Below are 13,744 nucleotides of genomic sequence, written 5' to 3' on the forward strand. Positions count from 1 at the left end.
GTGTATGTAGTATGTGTGTGTATATGTGTAGTCTGTGCGTAATGTTTGTGTTTGTGTGTTGGATGTGTAGTGTGTGTGTAGTATGTGTGTAGTGTAGTGTATGTAATGTGTGTCCATTATGTGTGTTTGAAATAAATCAAAATATCTGACCTGTTGAGTTGACCCCATGACATGCATAGTGGAAACTGTTTAGCTCAATGAGATCTTGAAGTGTACCGAGATTGACATGTATGTACAGTAAATGTGTATGAGCTAAATCTCCTGTGAGCCATGTTCAGGGCCCAGACCCGCAGACATCCTAATGGCAGCAGATTCCAACCTGTGTGCTGATTTTCATGAGTTTTTGACCCCCCAAAAAGGGCCTGGATGATTGAAAAAAAGAGAAAAGTCATCAGCACTATTAAAACTGCATTATCAGAGCGATAGCATGGGCGCTAAAAAGAAACATAATAAGCCTAATAACAGTTAATTATAACTGATTAAAACACGGTGGTGTAATGGTAAGCACTGTCGCCTTGCACCGCCAGGGTCAGAGTTCCGTTCCTGGCCAGGTTCGATTCCCGTCTCTGTGTGTGGAGTGTGCATGTTCCCCCTGTGCTTGGTGAGTTTTCTCTGGGTACTCCGATTTCCTCTCACAGTCCAATGATTGTGTGTAAGTGTGTCTGTGTGTGTTTTTGTGCCCTGTGATGGATTGGCACTCTATCCAGGGTGTACATACCCCGCCTCGTGCCCCTTGTCTCCTGGGACACCCCCTTGTCACCCCCGAATACAGGATAAAGCGGTGTAGACGGTGAGTGAGTAAAACATGCGAGTTTGAATTTTGCGCCATAAATGGACGACATACATGACACGTAACAGTAACCGCGAGTCACGCGCAGCACCCCCAGTCCACTAGGTGGCGATATACCGAACTGATCGGTGCATTAAGCCTAAGAAAAGGAGAGGAGCATTTGCCGGGTCAATTCGTCATAGGCGAGCACGAGACACGATGAAGATCTGGGCGTCGGAACACATTTTCAAGTTAGTACTGAATTTGTTTCTAAATGACGATAAAATTGTTTGTCATAGAGTGTTCTTATGTAGTGCCTAGCAGATGTTATTCAGATTAAGGTTTGAGTTTGTTATAGCTTTTTGGCTAGCTTGGCTAACTCCAACTTTTCGACCTTGGTTTCATGTGACCATTGATTCTAGAAGCCGGCTGCCACTAGCTAGAAATAATCCTAATTAGGAATATATGTAACTGTTTTTAATGTATTTAAACCCAGTTGCCATAATTGGTTGTTTATTTTGTTAACTTTTTTGCTTTGGTTAGCTTGCTCTAGACATTCAAAGCTGTTCACTTACACCAATTATTTGGAGGTATTTTATGTACTTTATTTATCTTTCACTATTATGTATGTCAGTCACAGTATCTGCGTTAAGTAGATTGTATTAAACAGTTGTTTTGGCGCGATAAACGAATGGTTTTTAGCGTTCTATTATCTAAACAGACATTGTGGGTTTTCTGTCGCAAATCACGCCTTTAAAGCTGTATTTCATCATGATGACATAAAGTGTACAGATTAAAGCTGGACACTGAGTTCTTGGTGATAATTGGCAGGTCACCTTCCAGCACACAGCGCATACTGTACATTCAGTCTCTCTCCGTCAGATTGCGTCATCAGCTGTAACCTTTCCCCTGCTGAAGCCTGAGGCGCCGCTCGCGCGCGGTCAGCGGCTGCACTGGCAGCTCACGAGCTCGGAAAGACACGTGTGGAGCCTCTGGAACTCTCTGTCACGTGTCTCATTAAACGTAAAATTAACGTAGAACTTAATAGAAAAAAACCCTTTAAAGATTAGACCCAATCTTTCTGAAGTATGTTTTTAGAAACCATTTATTTGTACATTTATGTTGTACAGTGATTCTAGCCATATATTTTGCAAAGATGCCTGTAGATTCACATATGAAGTAATTTAATATCAAGAATCCCTTTTTTTTGGATGTAATTATCATTGTGTTTACACACACGCACACAACGGATACTATCCACCCTTGAGATATATCCGTCCTTTCTGTGACAGTTACTTAAAGGGTCGGGTTGCGAGCTCGACGCCCGCCTGTCATTCCACACTACAGGGGCAATTTGGGAACACCAGTTAGCCTAACCTGCATGTCTTTGTACTGTGGGAGGAAACTGGAGTACCCACAGAAAACCCACCAAGCCCAGGGGGACACACTTCCCCCTTGTGATAAAGGCCATAAGGCTGGAATTGAATCCAGAACATGGAGGTGCAGGACGTCTTGCACCTCCACCACTCTAACCACTACACCACCTAAATATATATTAAAAATATTGTGAAGCACCTAAAATATTGTTGATCTTGATCAGACATGCACATTGAAACATGAAAAATATATGAATAAAAATTTATTACTACACATCAAAGTCATGTTTGAATTATGCAGTCACATTAGGTGCTCATAGTGGTCACCATTAGCATCCAGACACTTTTGGTTCTAGCTACTGTATATGGAATTACATTGACTAGAGTATACACAGGGTTTGCTCCGCATTATCCTTCTTATTTCTTTTTTTTTTTTTGCCACCACATTCTTTAGTGTTTCCCACAGATAGAAATCTCCTCGTGTTAAGTCCAGGGAACACACTACTGCCATAATTCAGTACAAAGTTTGTTGTGTGTTTATGATACATTGTAAGTTTTTGGTAAAGAAACATAAAAATTGACCTTTACACTGTACTTATGTGTTAACACACATTTGCGTCATTGAGTCCTGGAGAGGTAGCTCGTGGTAGACGTGGCACACAGAGCTGTGAAGTTTTCCCATGATGTGATAATGCTTTCTGATTGGTTTTCGTGGAGTCGCGTCTGATTACATGCAACGTATTGATAAGAGATTATGATGTCTGTTAATTTAATATTATCAGAGTAGTGCTTTACATGTGGATTGTGAACAAAAAGTATGCCGTTTTACGATACCATTTTCTATATTGTATCTGAAACTTTCTGATTTGCTGTAGTCTGTTAAGAAACAGGTGAAAATAAAAATTTTTTGCAACTTAACAGAGATCAAACTGGCACCTTCTCTATTGGTTCCTAGGTAACAGTAATAAATTAAGAAAAAATGGTAATAAATAGCATGTGGGCTTTTGGACAACTACTTCATCATTAGTATTCCTATTAGCATACGGTAAATGTCACGAAGTTTGTTAGGTAGTTTTAAATTAAGTACATAATGTATACTGTTGAATTTATTGTTGTCAAAGATTTTATTGTTGAATCTTACCCTACTTGGTATACTTCTGTGCAGCATTTAAGCTGTTTTTAGAGTCTCTGTGTAACAGTGAGAATTAAGGCATCAGGTTTAATTTATAGTATATGCTAATTAGAATTGTACATGCCAATTACACACACACAGAGCGGAAATACAATTTGGTTGCACGGGTGGAGTGAGTGGAAATAAAAACTGAGCACTACACACACAATTTTACACTCAGGTTTTTGCCATGAAAATGTCATACTACTCCAACTCCGGCAAGACTTTGTTTCACTTCATCAGACTAGACATGTGATTGAGTTGTATGACTAAAAAAGTTTACACTGATGCCCTGATGTACTTGCAGATAATCACTAATGCTAACTTACAAACAGATGTGCTCTGACTAACAGGACATGAATGTGAGGTCAACATTTCGTTATGTGCTGTGTCCATTTGCTAAATCAACTCCGTGTTGTTTTGAGTCTAAAAACAATAACTCTAATATACCAACAATATAACAGCAAAGTATCAAAACATTTTATATGATACCAGCCCTGGGTAAATCAATTGCAACACTGTAGGGTCAGTAGGGAGCGCTTCCCACAGTACGACATGTATGTGAACCAAAGACTGAACTGATTTCCTCCTGTGGCTGTATGGCTTTATATTTGGGCCCATTCTTAAGCAAAAGAATATTGTTTTTATGCACACACACAATTACGTTTTCACTCAGTTAAACTCTAATACACATAATGAATTGTATTTTCACAGACTCAGGCTCTCCTTCACTCTCACACAGGTTGCCAGCGCACACAGACAAAATCCCCCTTTGCTGTGCTAAAAATCTGCCCACTCTGGTAAAAACCAGGCCAAATAATATCTGTACTAGAACTCTAGCCCATTTATTTATGCACATGCTTTGTTTTATTAAAATTAGCTATTTCTGCACAGATGCTTTGTGCAGACCCACACAGTAAAATCCGTTTTAGTATTTCCACCTGTGTGTGCGCGCGCGTGTATAATAACTCTGGTTGTTTTTGTTTTTTTTAAGCATTCAATTGATTGCTCTACCAAGCCTCAAGCTTTTTACTTTTATTCAGGCCTGCTCTAAGCTGTAAGCACAAAGATGGAGGCACACAATTCCACAGCATGCCTTTCTATTCTGTAGCAGTACAGTTTTCCCTCAGTGAAACAAAGGCGCTAGTGCTAAAACATGTTCTAGCATGACAGTTCCTCTGTACACAAGGGCAAGGTCCATGAAGGCAGGATGTGGCAATGTTGGAGTGGAAGAATTTGAGTAAGCCCTAACCTCAACCCCATCGACAACCTTTAGGATAAATTAGAACACTGAGTTATTATAAGAGCAAAGAAAGATTAAATCTGGAATGGTATGTTTCAAAAAGCACATATGGATTTCATGGTCAGGTGGCTTTCCCACATTTACTGTATGTATATCAGCATCATGTCATTTTCTTTAAAAATGAATTTTGTTGTAATATATTCTCTACAGCCACCCATGGGAGACAGTGACCAATGCTGCTATGCAGAAATACCCCAACCCCATGAACCCTAGTGTATTTGGAGTAGATGTGTTAGATCGACGAGTGGACCAGCAAGGCCGGCTTCATAGTAAACGCCTCCTCAGCACAGAATGGGGCCTTCCGTCTATAGTCAATTCAGTAAGAGCATCCTCTCAACTTTACACATGTTTCTCGTTGCTGATGAGTGTATAATTGTTTATGGTAATGCATGTGTTATACAGTATTATTACATTAAAAACTTTGATCGCATTATCTAGTGCAAAACCTAAATAACTTTCAATTCTGTTCCAACAGTAGTGTGATGCTTAGAGCTCTTGTTTATGTTCACACAGTGCATTGTTGGTTATGGCTGTAGAAGTCATACACAAGGGAATGCACTAGGGCTACAATATAATCCAGTTAAATTCATTAGTGGCTGTTACTTCTAATTCTTTGCACTGGTTTTACCTTATTTGTTACCTTATTTACCTTACTTGTTTGACCTTGTAATCTGTGCAAACTTTTTAAAGATTTTTTTATTCTGTATAAGAATGATAGTGGTTATTTTAATTTAATAAAAGAATCCCATCTTCTTTTGATAGATCAGTATTCATACAATTAAATTGTTTATATATTATTTACTTTTTTTTTTTTTTTGTCTTTCCACAGATCATTGGTAATGCGCGTGCGTGTACATATGTTCAAGAACATTCACTTGTGGACCCCAAAGAGAAGACTTTCGAGCTTCGGTCTTCAAATGTAAGAACTGAATGTTTTACACTTACCAGAGGCTAACAGGAAGAGAAACAGTTTTCTACTCATATACATTTATTATTATTTAAACTTAATTTAACCCACAGTTATGTAAATTTACAAAGATGCAGAGATGGCAGCTAAAATGTGCAAAAGTTTTTAAACAAGCAGACTTTTTTTTAACCACAGTAATTTTTTTTTGTAAAGACATGCAGATATGAATACTTTCTCTGTATGTTTGCATTCACAGATCACGTTTACGAATATGGTATCTGTAGACGAAAGGCTTGTCTACAAACCACACCCAGAAGACCCCTTAAAGTAAGACCTGGCTATTTGGTGTATAACAAATCACAGAATTCAGCTTTCTTAGTTTTGTGCATGCTTCTTCTATTTGCAAGAGTGTAAGAAAGCCTCGATGCAACCTTTACGCTTCCAACTGTTAAATGAACATGATGACTGATGTTGAAAATGCATGCACAGCCAATAGAACTGTCCACAAGCTCACATGCGTGTCTCAAAACTCATGACATCAGAATTTTTTTTTTCCTAAATAAAAAGGACTATAATGTTTACAATTCTCAGCCAATTTCTATCACTCTTTTACAATTTGAGTCTTGGAATATGTTCATTTTGGTAGCACCTCTAACAAGTGAGTGTCTTATGTCCATACAGCCATCAATTCCGAAAGGTTCTTGTCATATTGTGTGTGTGAAAATGAACTTAAGCAATCTTATAAGCACTTTTATTATTTTTAGATGTTTTCTTTACCCTTTAGTTTATTTTTTCTAGTGTATGTTCAAGGTTCCAGGAGCTCTCGACTTCTAAAGTCAAAATGGGCAAGTCCAATTATAATGAACCAAAATCTACCAGTCGTGTGCACAAGAAACTTACTTTATTAGCATTATCTGATAATGATGACTGAATACTGAGTCCAACTGCTATGACTAGACCTGAGAAAAGGGTTCCCTCACTCTCTGTATGAGGGTCTGTCATATTACTGCATGTCATTGATCCTTATTTGGTCACCAAATCTTTCAGTATATAAGATAAAAACTTGTCCTGACAATTTTAGTTGCTAACTGGAGCCCTGATGTTCACTGTTAACTTTGTCTTGAACCTAAACTATTGAGCAAAGCTTTCTTCAAAACATATTGTCTTAAAATTTGCATGTTGTGACGAACTTACCACATACAATATGTTGTATGTGACCATACATATGAGTTTTAAACCACCAGCCTTTACAGTGATGCTATTTAATCTGATTACAGGACTGTACTGACCCAGGAGGCCATCATCTCAGTCAAGGGAGTCAGTTTGAGCAGCTATCTAGAAGGACTTATGGCAAAAACGATCTCAACCAATGCAGGAAAGGTTGGGATAATTTGCTTGTATCCTCTTCTCTTTTGCTAGCTTTCATCTTGTGATTGTATGTAAAGTTTTTTTTGCTTGGTGCCTGTGGGACTTTTGGAAAATTAAGACTTACCGGTATTTCTTGTTTTCTAAGTATTAAGTATTTTGTTAGAATTTGGGTCTGTGAAAAATAAATTCAGCTGTAAAAATAAATAAATAAATAAGGCAATTGCAACTACTGTATTTGCTTTAGTCATATAGATTGTGTCTCTTACTGCTTGCAAGAAGAGAAATGTTTTTAAATATAGCTGTATGCTTTTACTGGACCAAATTAACCTACAGTTATTTATCAATCTGCTTGGATACTGTTCTTTTCATATACACATTATCTGAGCTCAAACTAATTAACTTTTTATTACTAAAGATTAAATTAGATAAAGTGCTGTGCATATGTTTTACTATTTCTTCCAAGAGTAGTAGTTAAGTTATGATGTGTTTCTACCTCACTGCAGGGCCGTGAAGCAATGGAGTGGGTAATCAGGCGTCTAAATGCAGAGATTGAGGAGCTAGCCATTACAGCAAGAGGCTCGATACGGAAACCCATGGCTGCAGCAGTCACAGAAAAATGAACTTATGTCTCTGCGTTCCTTACCATCTTTCTTTGCCAAATACTTCAGTATATCTTTTTCATTCTAGTCTACATTCTTTGCTCTCCTTTGCATTTGTGGAACAGAGTTTTCCACATCTATCTTGTACAACTGACTCTATATTAGAGGTTAGCTGGACACGTAAAAACTCTTATTGATCCTGTCAGTCTGTTAGCACTGAAGAACAAGAAAGATGTGGTTTTGACTGTTGTCTATAACTCGTTTATAACTCTAAAGTGTGATCAGAGCAAGCAGTCCTTACTGCGTGTTTATATTTATGTGTAGATGTATAGATAGATAGCATTTTATTAATTCTTTTATATATTTCCACCATAAAAATGCCAACTTTATGTGATGGCTGTTAGCTTTAATTCATTATAGTAAAGTTGGCATTTTTGTGCACATGTACTCTTCAGGTAATAATAGAGTTGTGATAAAACATATCTGCCTTATTTATGCATAGGTCTAAGGTCAAATTATTATTATATATTTTTAACATCTATCTCCAAGAAAAAGTGAAGTCAGTCAAATGTACTTTCATCATGGGAGCGTAGAATTTAGAGAGTAAGCAAGTAAAGGAATGGGAGGTAGGGAAATGAATTGCGATAGTGAGACTTCACTGTTTCTTTTATTACGCTCACATTTTTATTTAATTTATTTTTTTGCACAAGATTTTGAATTCTGCTGTGACCTCAAATTTCTTAGGATTTATTTTAAATCACAGAAATATACAGCACCGTTCTTGCTGTTCGGTTCTTATGCCACTCGGCATACCAGCATTGTCTCATGTCCTCCCTTTCACCAGCGCTCGCTGAGAAACAAAGCTCTTGTTAAATCACCTATGGGTACACGCTCATCCCCTCCATTCATGCTGCACTCCACCGTGCTCCTACCGCCACAACGCACTATGCTGCTTTGTGCAAGCATAGCATTTTACACACATTTGAATACCTTAAGTTATTATACAATTGAGGGAACAAAGTTCTTTGGATAATTTGACATATAGACACCTTTTTTTTTTTTTTTTTAAATTGGAAATGTAAAAGATTTTTACACTGTAAAAGTAGATGTGTGCAGCTGCACTTACTGGATATTGGCTCAATGCTGAAATATTAAACATGAATCCAACTTAGATGCAACTGCCTCGAGGCAAATACTGCCTTTTTTCCAAGGATCTTATGAAATACTCTAAAATGTATTTTTTTTTTTAATCTTAGTGTTAAAAAGGGCCTGATTAAGGCAACATATGCTATCAGGCCTAAAGTTTGTGGATGTGTGACCATCATACACAAAACTGTCGTTGATTTTTAAAACCTTTTGGAAAAAAAGATTTCTAACATCTGGCACATAATTAAAAAGGAAACTTGTGTTTAATGGTCAGATGTCTAACTTGTGGCTTGTGACTTGTGCCATTATGCATCCTAGGCATTGTAAAACTGTTGATCTAATCTGGAAAAGACCACACTAATCAGTATAGCCAGGTAATGTTTAATTCATTGGCTTTCTATAGTTTATTAAATGTAAATGTAAATGTGGAAGTTGTAATGAGTATTTTAGTTAAAATGCTATGTAAGATGTTCTGGTAGAATAGAGCTGGATGGACCAATTATTTATTTGCAAGTAGAGAGGTGGCTCCTAAAGTACTTTTTTTCCCTTGAGGCTAAGTAATAAGGTATTGTCATATACTGTGAGAAGTATTAATTTGCATGTATGTGTCTGTAACAAAAATGCAGTTATGGAGGATAAAATACATTATATTTATTTATTTATTTTATGTCCGAGGGTGTTTGATATTGCATACAATGGTTGGTACAGAAACATTACATGACTCTTTTTTGGTGTTTAGATTTTATTTTGTGAGTAAAAAGGTAATTGTACTGATTTTTTCATCTTGGACAAGAAAAGCTCTTCTAGGAACATGCAAAGTGGGACACATGTTTTATGGCATTTAATCAATTGACTCTTGATTACTTCTTATTTACCTGATATGTAAAGTAATGATTATTTTTAAAGGCAGTTCTTGTAAAGCCCCTGTGTTGTCTGGTGTTTTTCATACTACACTTTTAGACTGACTGCATGTGTCTATGACCCAGTGAACTAATTTCAGAATTTATTTATTCTTGTAGACGTCAAAGGAAGTCTGTAAGTCATTTGTGATGAGGACATTCTCCATCATGATGCAAGCTTTATAGACCTCCTGGGTGTAATCTTTGCAGTCCAAGAAACTGTTATTTTTTTTAAATTTACTAACACCACTACAATTTGGAAATTGATCATTTATGGGGTTCTGCAACTTCTCTAAAAATGGCATTTGCTAAAGTGCTCTAGTTTCTTTATTTAGGTCTGAGCATCTCTATTATTTTAATTATTTCTCTCTTATTAAGATTTGATTGTTTTCACTTAATGTATGTAAAAAAAAAGGCTTTGAAAAATGAATAACCTTTTTTACTTGCCAATTGTTAGCTTTGATTCTGTATAACTACATAATCAGGTCTAACAAAAATCTTACATAAAAATGCTTAACATCTAAAGTTCTTGCCAGATATTGACACTCCCTCATAGTTTAGGCTTTGATTCTTTTCTCTCTCTTTATTTCAATTATATCGGTAATTATCAGTCAAAGAGTGAAACAGTCATATTATAAAAGTGCTAATAAATTTGAAGCATACATATGAGATAATTGTAATATACATGTAATCAATTAAATAGCAATACTCAATTTATAAACACAAAATAAGTTAAGAAACAGAAAAGGAAGTAAAAGGCCACCCATCTGATTGCCACAGCCAGCAGTCAGTGTGTATTTAGTGTTTGTTCACTTCTCCATCCTACTCAGTCCCTAGGCTCCCTCTCAGTTTGACACCTTTTGGAGTTATCTTGACAAAATGTGCTAGAAAGTGACATTTCTGGTTTCAGATATGGTAGACATGGTCAGTGACAAGTCATTGAGATTCTAGAGGCAGGGCATTGTGCCATACAGTACATCACCTCGATAAGGAAGTTAAGCAAACTCTGAGGAAATTTCTAAATATCTGCCCAGCCAACCACTTTTCCTTTAAGTAATTTCCCTCTGGGATTAATAAAGTTCTTTGAATCTTGAATCTTCTATCGTGGTTGTTGTTAACAATGTCCCACTGCCTCCCCGCTGTATTGCTTCTTTGGGTCACCTCTGTGATTAAGGTCTATACTCTCCTTTCTGATGGTTATTGATTTTTTAGTAATATACCATTAAATTCAAATTTTATTTACATTTCATTTGTTACCTACACAACCCTACACAGTACGATCTGCAGTGAAAGGCTTATATCTACAACAAAATGAAATTCAAACTGGAAATAAGTTTACAAAATAAAAGAGAATTAAAATAAAAACAAATATACAAAGTGAATGTTTAAAGTGTGAACAGTTTTAAAAATGTAGGAGTATAAGAAGATGACAGCAGCAGTGTGTTATATTTTATGGGCTAAAGTGAGGGAAAATGATTTTATTCTCATGTGCAATAAAGACGTGTGCAACATCATAACTTTCTTTGTTAATCAGAATCAAGAAAATGTGTCATGCAATTTTTACAAATCTCATGCCATCAATTTCTTCTAGTTCCTTCTAATGTTCTAATGTGGCTCCAGTTCCTCATTTAATTCCTCAGGAAGGGTTGGTATATTTAAATTATCCAATAATATATGATGAACTTATAAACTAAATGTAATCTTGAACTTGAACATGTTTTCTTATTTCCTCGCTATTATTGTTTATATAATTAATATTCGTTTTATTATTATTATTATTATTTTCCGATTGTTTAATCTGTCATGCTAGATATTTCCCAGACATTTCCCCTTAATCATGCAATGATTGAATAAGACCCAGAGTACTGGAGGCTACCATGTCTGCAGATAAAATATTATATTCAGCCCTCAATAGCAACAATTATCTTTCTGGTGAGGACATTTTGTTTTTCTAAATTTGTTTTCTTATTTAGAAAGATAAAAGTTAACATAATGATCAGAAGTTCTCTATATTGTCACATAAGTGATGCTGCATGTACATTCTCATTCCACCTGATTAGAGGTACTCACACGCTGGGTTGGTAAAGAATTTTTCTCTTCAACTTGGATGCCTTTCTTAACAGCATTTTAGGTTTACAATTTTAAAAAATCATTGTGAAGTTCTCAGTGAAGCTTTAGCTTCTCTCCTCAGTCCAAGGTAATGTGCTCTTTCCAGCATTAATAGGCACAGCAGGGGAGCCAAGTTTCCAAAAACAAGCACACGTCAGTATCTCTGGCTCCTTCCAGGATATTCACCACCAGACTCACATTATTTAATCGAGAACTTGTCTCCATGTCAACAACATTTTCTTCCAAAGTGTTTTTTTTACTCTCAAGACCTTGAACCATTGCTCGTAATCTGGATTGTTTGTCTTTTACTGATGACAAATACACCTCACCATGTGTCATTCTCCATGCTAATGCTCGCCTCCTCGCTAGTTTTTAGTCCTGTGCTTTGTGCCTCTGTGACTGTAAGGCTATTTTTCCTGATCCCTACAAAGAACCATAGACTGGTGAAGGGGTTCATGTAAGGGGCAAATACCGCTGTCTTAAAAGGGTGTTAGGTGTTAAGAATCTACACAGATCACCTGCCTGAGTACCACCATTGCCTAGCAAACAGCATTGTGCTTATTGAACCTGTGTAAGTGGCTGCACCATCATCTGAAAGTATAAATCTTTAACAATTGTCATAGTGGCAAAGCAGCTTTGCAGAATCCAAAATTAGTGAAGTAAGTTTGAAAAGTGTGAGAAACTAGGTATAAATTATAATTCATTTCAATTTTCAATTAAATTTTGTTTCTATAGTGCTTTAACAATTTATATTGTCGACAAGCAGCTTTACACAGTTAAAAGAATTGTTTACGTTTTTATGAAATGTGTATGAATCAAAATGATGAGAGTGTCCCTGATGAGCAAGCTGAGGGTGACAAGGGGGTTGAGGGTGGCAAGGAAAAACATCTTGAGATGGTAATAGGATGAAACCTGGAGAGGAACCAGACAGAACAAACCCGCATTTGGGTGATAATGGATAACAGGGATTGATCTGTATCATACTGGTGGCTGGAGGTTCAGTATAATGGGAGATGTGTTTAGGTTAATATAGATTCCAGCTTGTTATAGGAGGCTCTGGGAGACTGTAGGAAACTTCAGTCCTGAACTATCAAGTGACTGCAGTCAGGAGTTCTTAGAGAACAGCTGTTAGCATCAGCCGAGGCCAGGACCATCTTTGTGGAAAGTGGAACCGCTCACCACACTTATCCCAAGCAGACCACACGGGGCATTCATGTGATGAGATCTTAAATCAGAAGCGGGACACCAGGACGAGTCAGACAGGTCCAGAGGGCAGAGGGAGTCTGGATCACTGGTAGCTTAGGAATGATATGTGTAGAGAGAGAGAGAGAGAGAGAGAGAGAGACAAGGAGAGGGAAAGAGAGAGAGGAGAAGAGGAGAGAGCAGAAGAGTAGGCTTTAAGAACAGCATTTATATCCATACTGGACTCAGTAGGAGTAAATCAGTGTGTAGTAGGACCCACTCATAAAGCAGGTCACACTTTAGATTTAATAATATTATTCGGATTAAGTATAAGAAATTTATTCACAATTCCACTATCTAAAGTTATATCAGATTACTATCTTGTTTCAGTTAAAGTGTGTCAAACGTACATTTACATCAACTACCACACAGAGCTTTACCAGTAATCTCCCAGAGTTCCCAACTTTGATTGGATCACCGTCTGACCCCACAGAACTCGATCAGGCGACTGAATATTTTCGACATTTCGCTATACCTTAGATAATGTAGCTCTAGTTAAAAGAAAAATTATTAGGGATAAGAAACTTGCTCCCTGGTATAATGATCACACATGTACTTTAAAACAGACTGCTCGGAAATTAGAACATAAATGGCGTCAAACTAAATTGTTAGTATTTTAAATAGCATGGAAGAAGAGCATCCTGAACTATAGAAAAGCTTTTAGTGTAGCTACAGTAGATCAACATATCTCTCCACTCTTATAGAAAATAACAAAAATAATCCTAGATTTTTATGTAATGCTGTAGCCAAATTAACCAGAAATAAGACCACTGCAGTAATCTCCACAACAACATTGTGCAATAGTGAGGACTTTTTTTATAATAAAATTGTAAATACCAGGCATAAAATTGAGGC

The 13,744-nt window shown here is 36.8% G+C and overlaps 1 protein-coding gene across 1 annotated transcript; it reads left to right on the plus strand.

The window, feature by feature from the left end:
* Positions 1-949: 949 nt before the first annotated feature.
* Positions 950-9,559, plus strand: prelid3b (PRELI domain containing 3). Its single transcript, XM_053498110.1, has 6 exons — positions 950-1,020; positions 4,770-4,938; positions 5,449-5,538; positions 5,783-5,853; positions 6,804-6,906; positions 7,398-9,559. The coding sequence occupies exons 1-6, from the start codon at positions 989-991 to the stop codon at positions 7,512-7,514; spliced, it is 582 nt and encodes a 193-aa protein (XP_053354085.1). The 5' UTR covers positions 950-988; the 3' UTR covers positions 7,515-9,559.
* The last annotated feature ends 4,185 nt before the right edge of the window (positions 9,560-13,744 follow it).

The sequence above is a fragment of the Clarias gariepinus genome, chromosome 6, assembly GCF_024256425.1.
Source record: "Clarias gariepinus isolate MV-2021 ecotype Netherlands chromosome 6, CGAR_prim_01v2, whole genome shotgun sequence".
Lineage (NCBI taxonomy): Eukaryota > Metazoa > Chordata > Actinopteri > Siluriformes > Clariidae > Clarias > Clarias gariepinus.

Bases quoted from the DNA above. Each gene is read 5' to 3' on its own strand.
- prelid3b (XM_053498110.1), top strand. From the start codon at position 989: ATGAAGATCTGGGCGTCGGAACACATTTTCAA. The intron at 5,854-6,803 runs GTAAGACCTGGC...ATCTGATTACAG, and splicing joins CACCCAGAAGACCCCTTAAA to GACTGTACTGACCCAGGAGG. The intron at 6,907-7,397 runs GTTGGGATAATT...ACCTCACTGCAG, and splicing joins TCTCAACCAATGCAGGAAAG to GGCCGTGAAGCAATGGAGTG.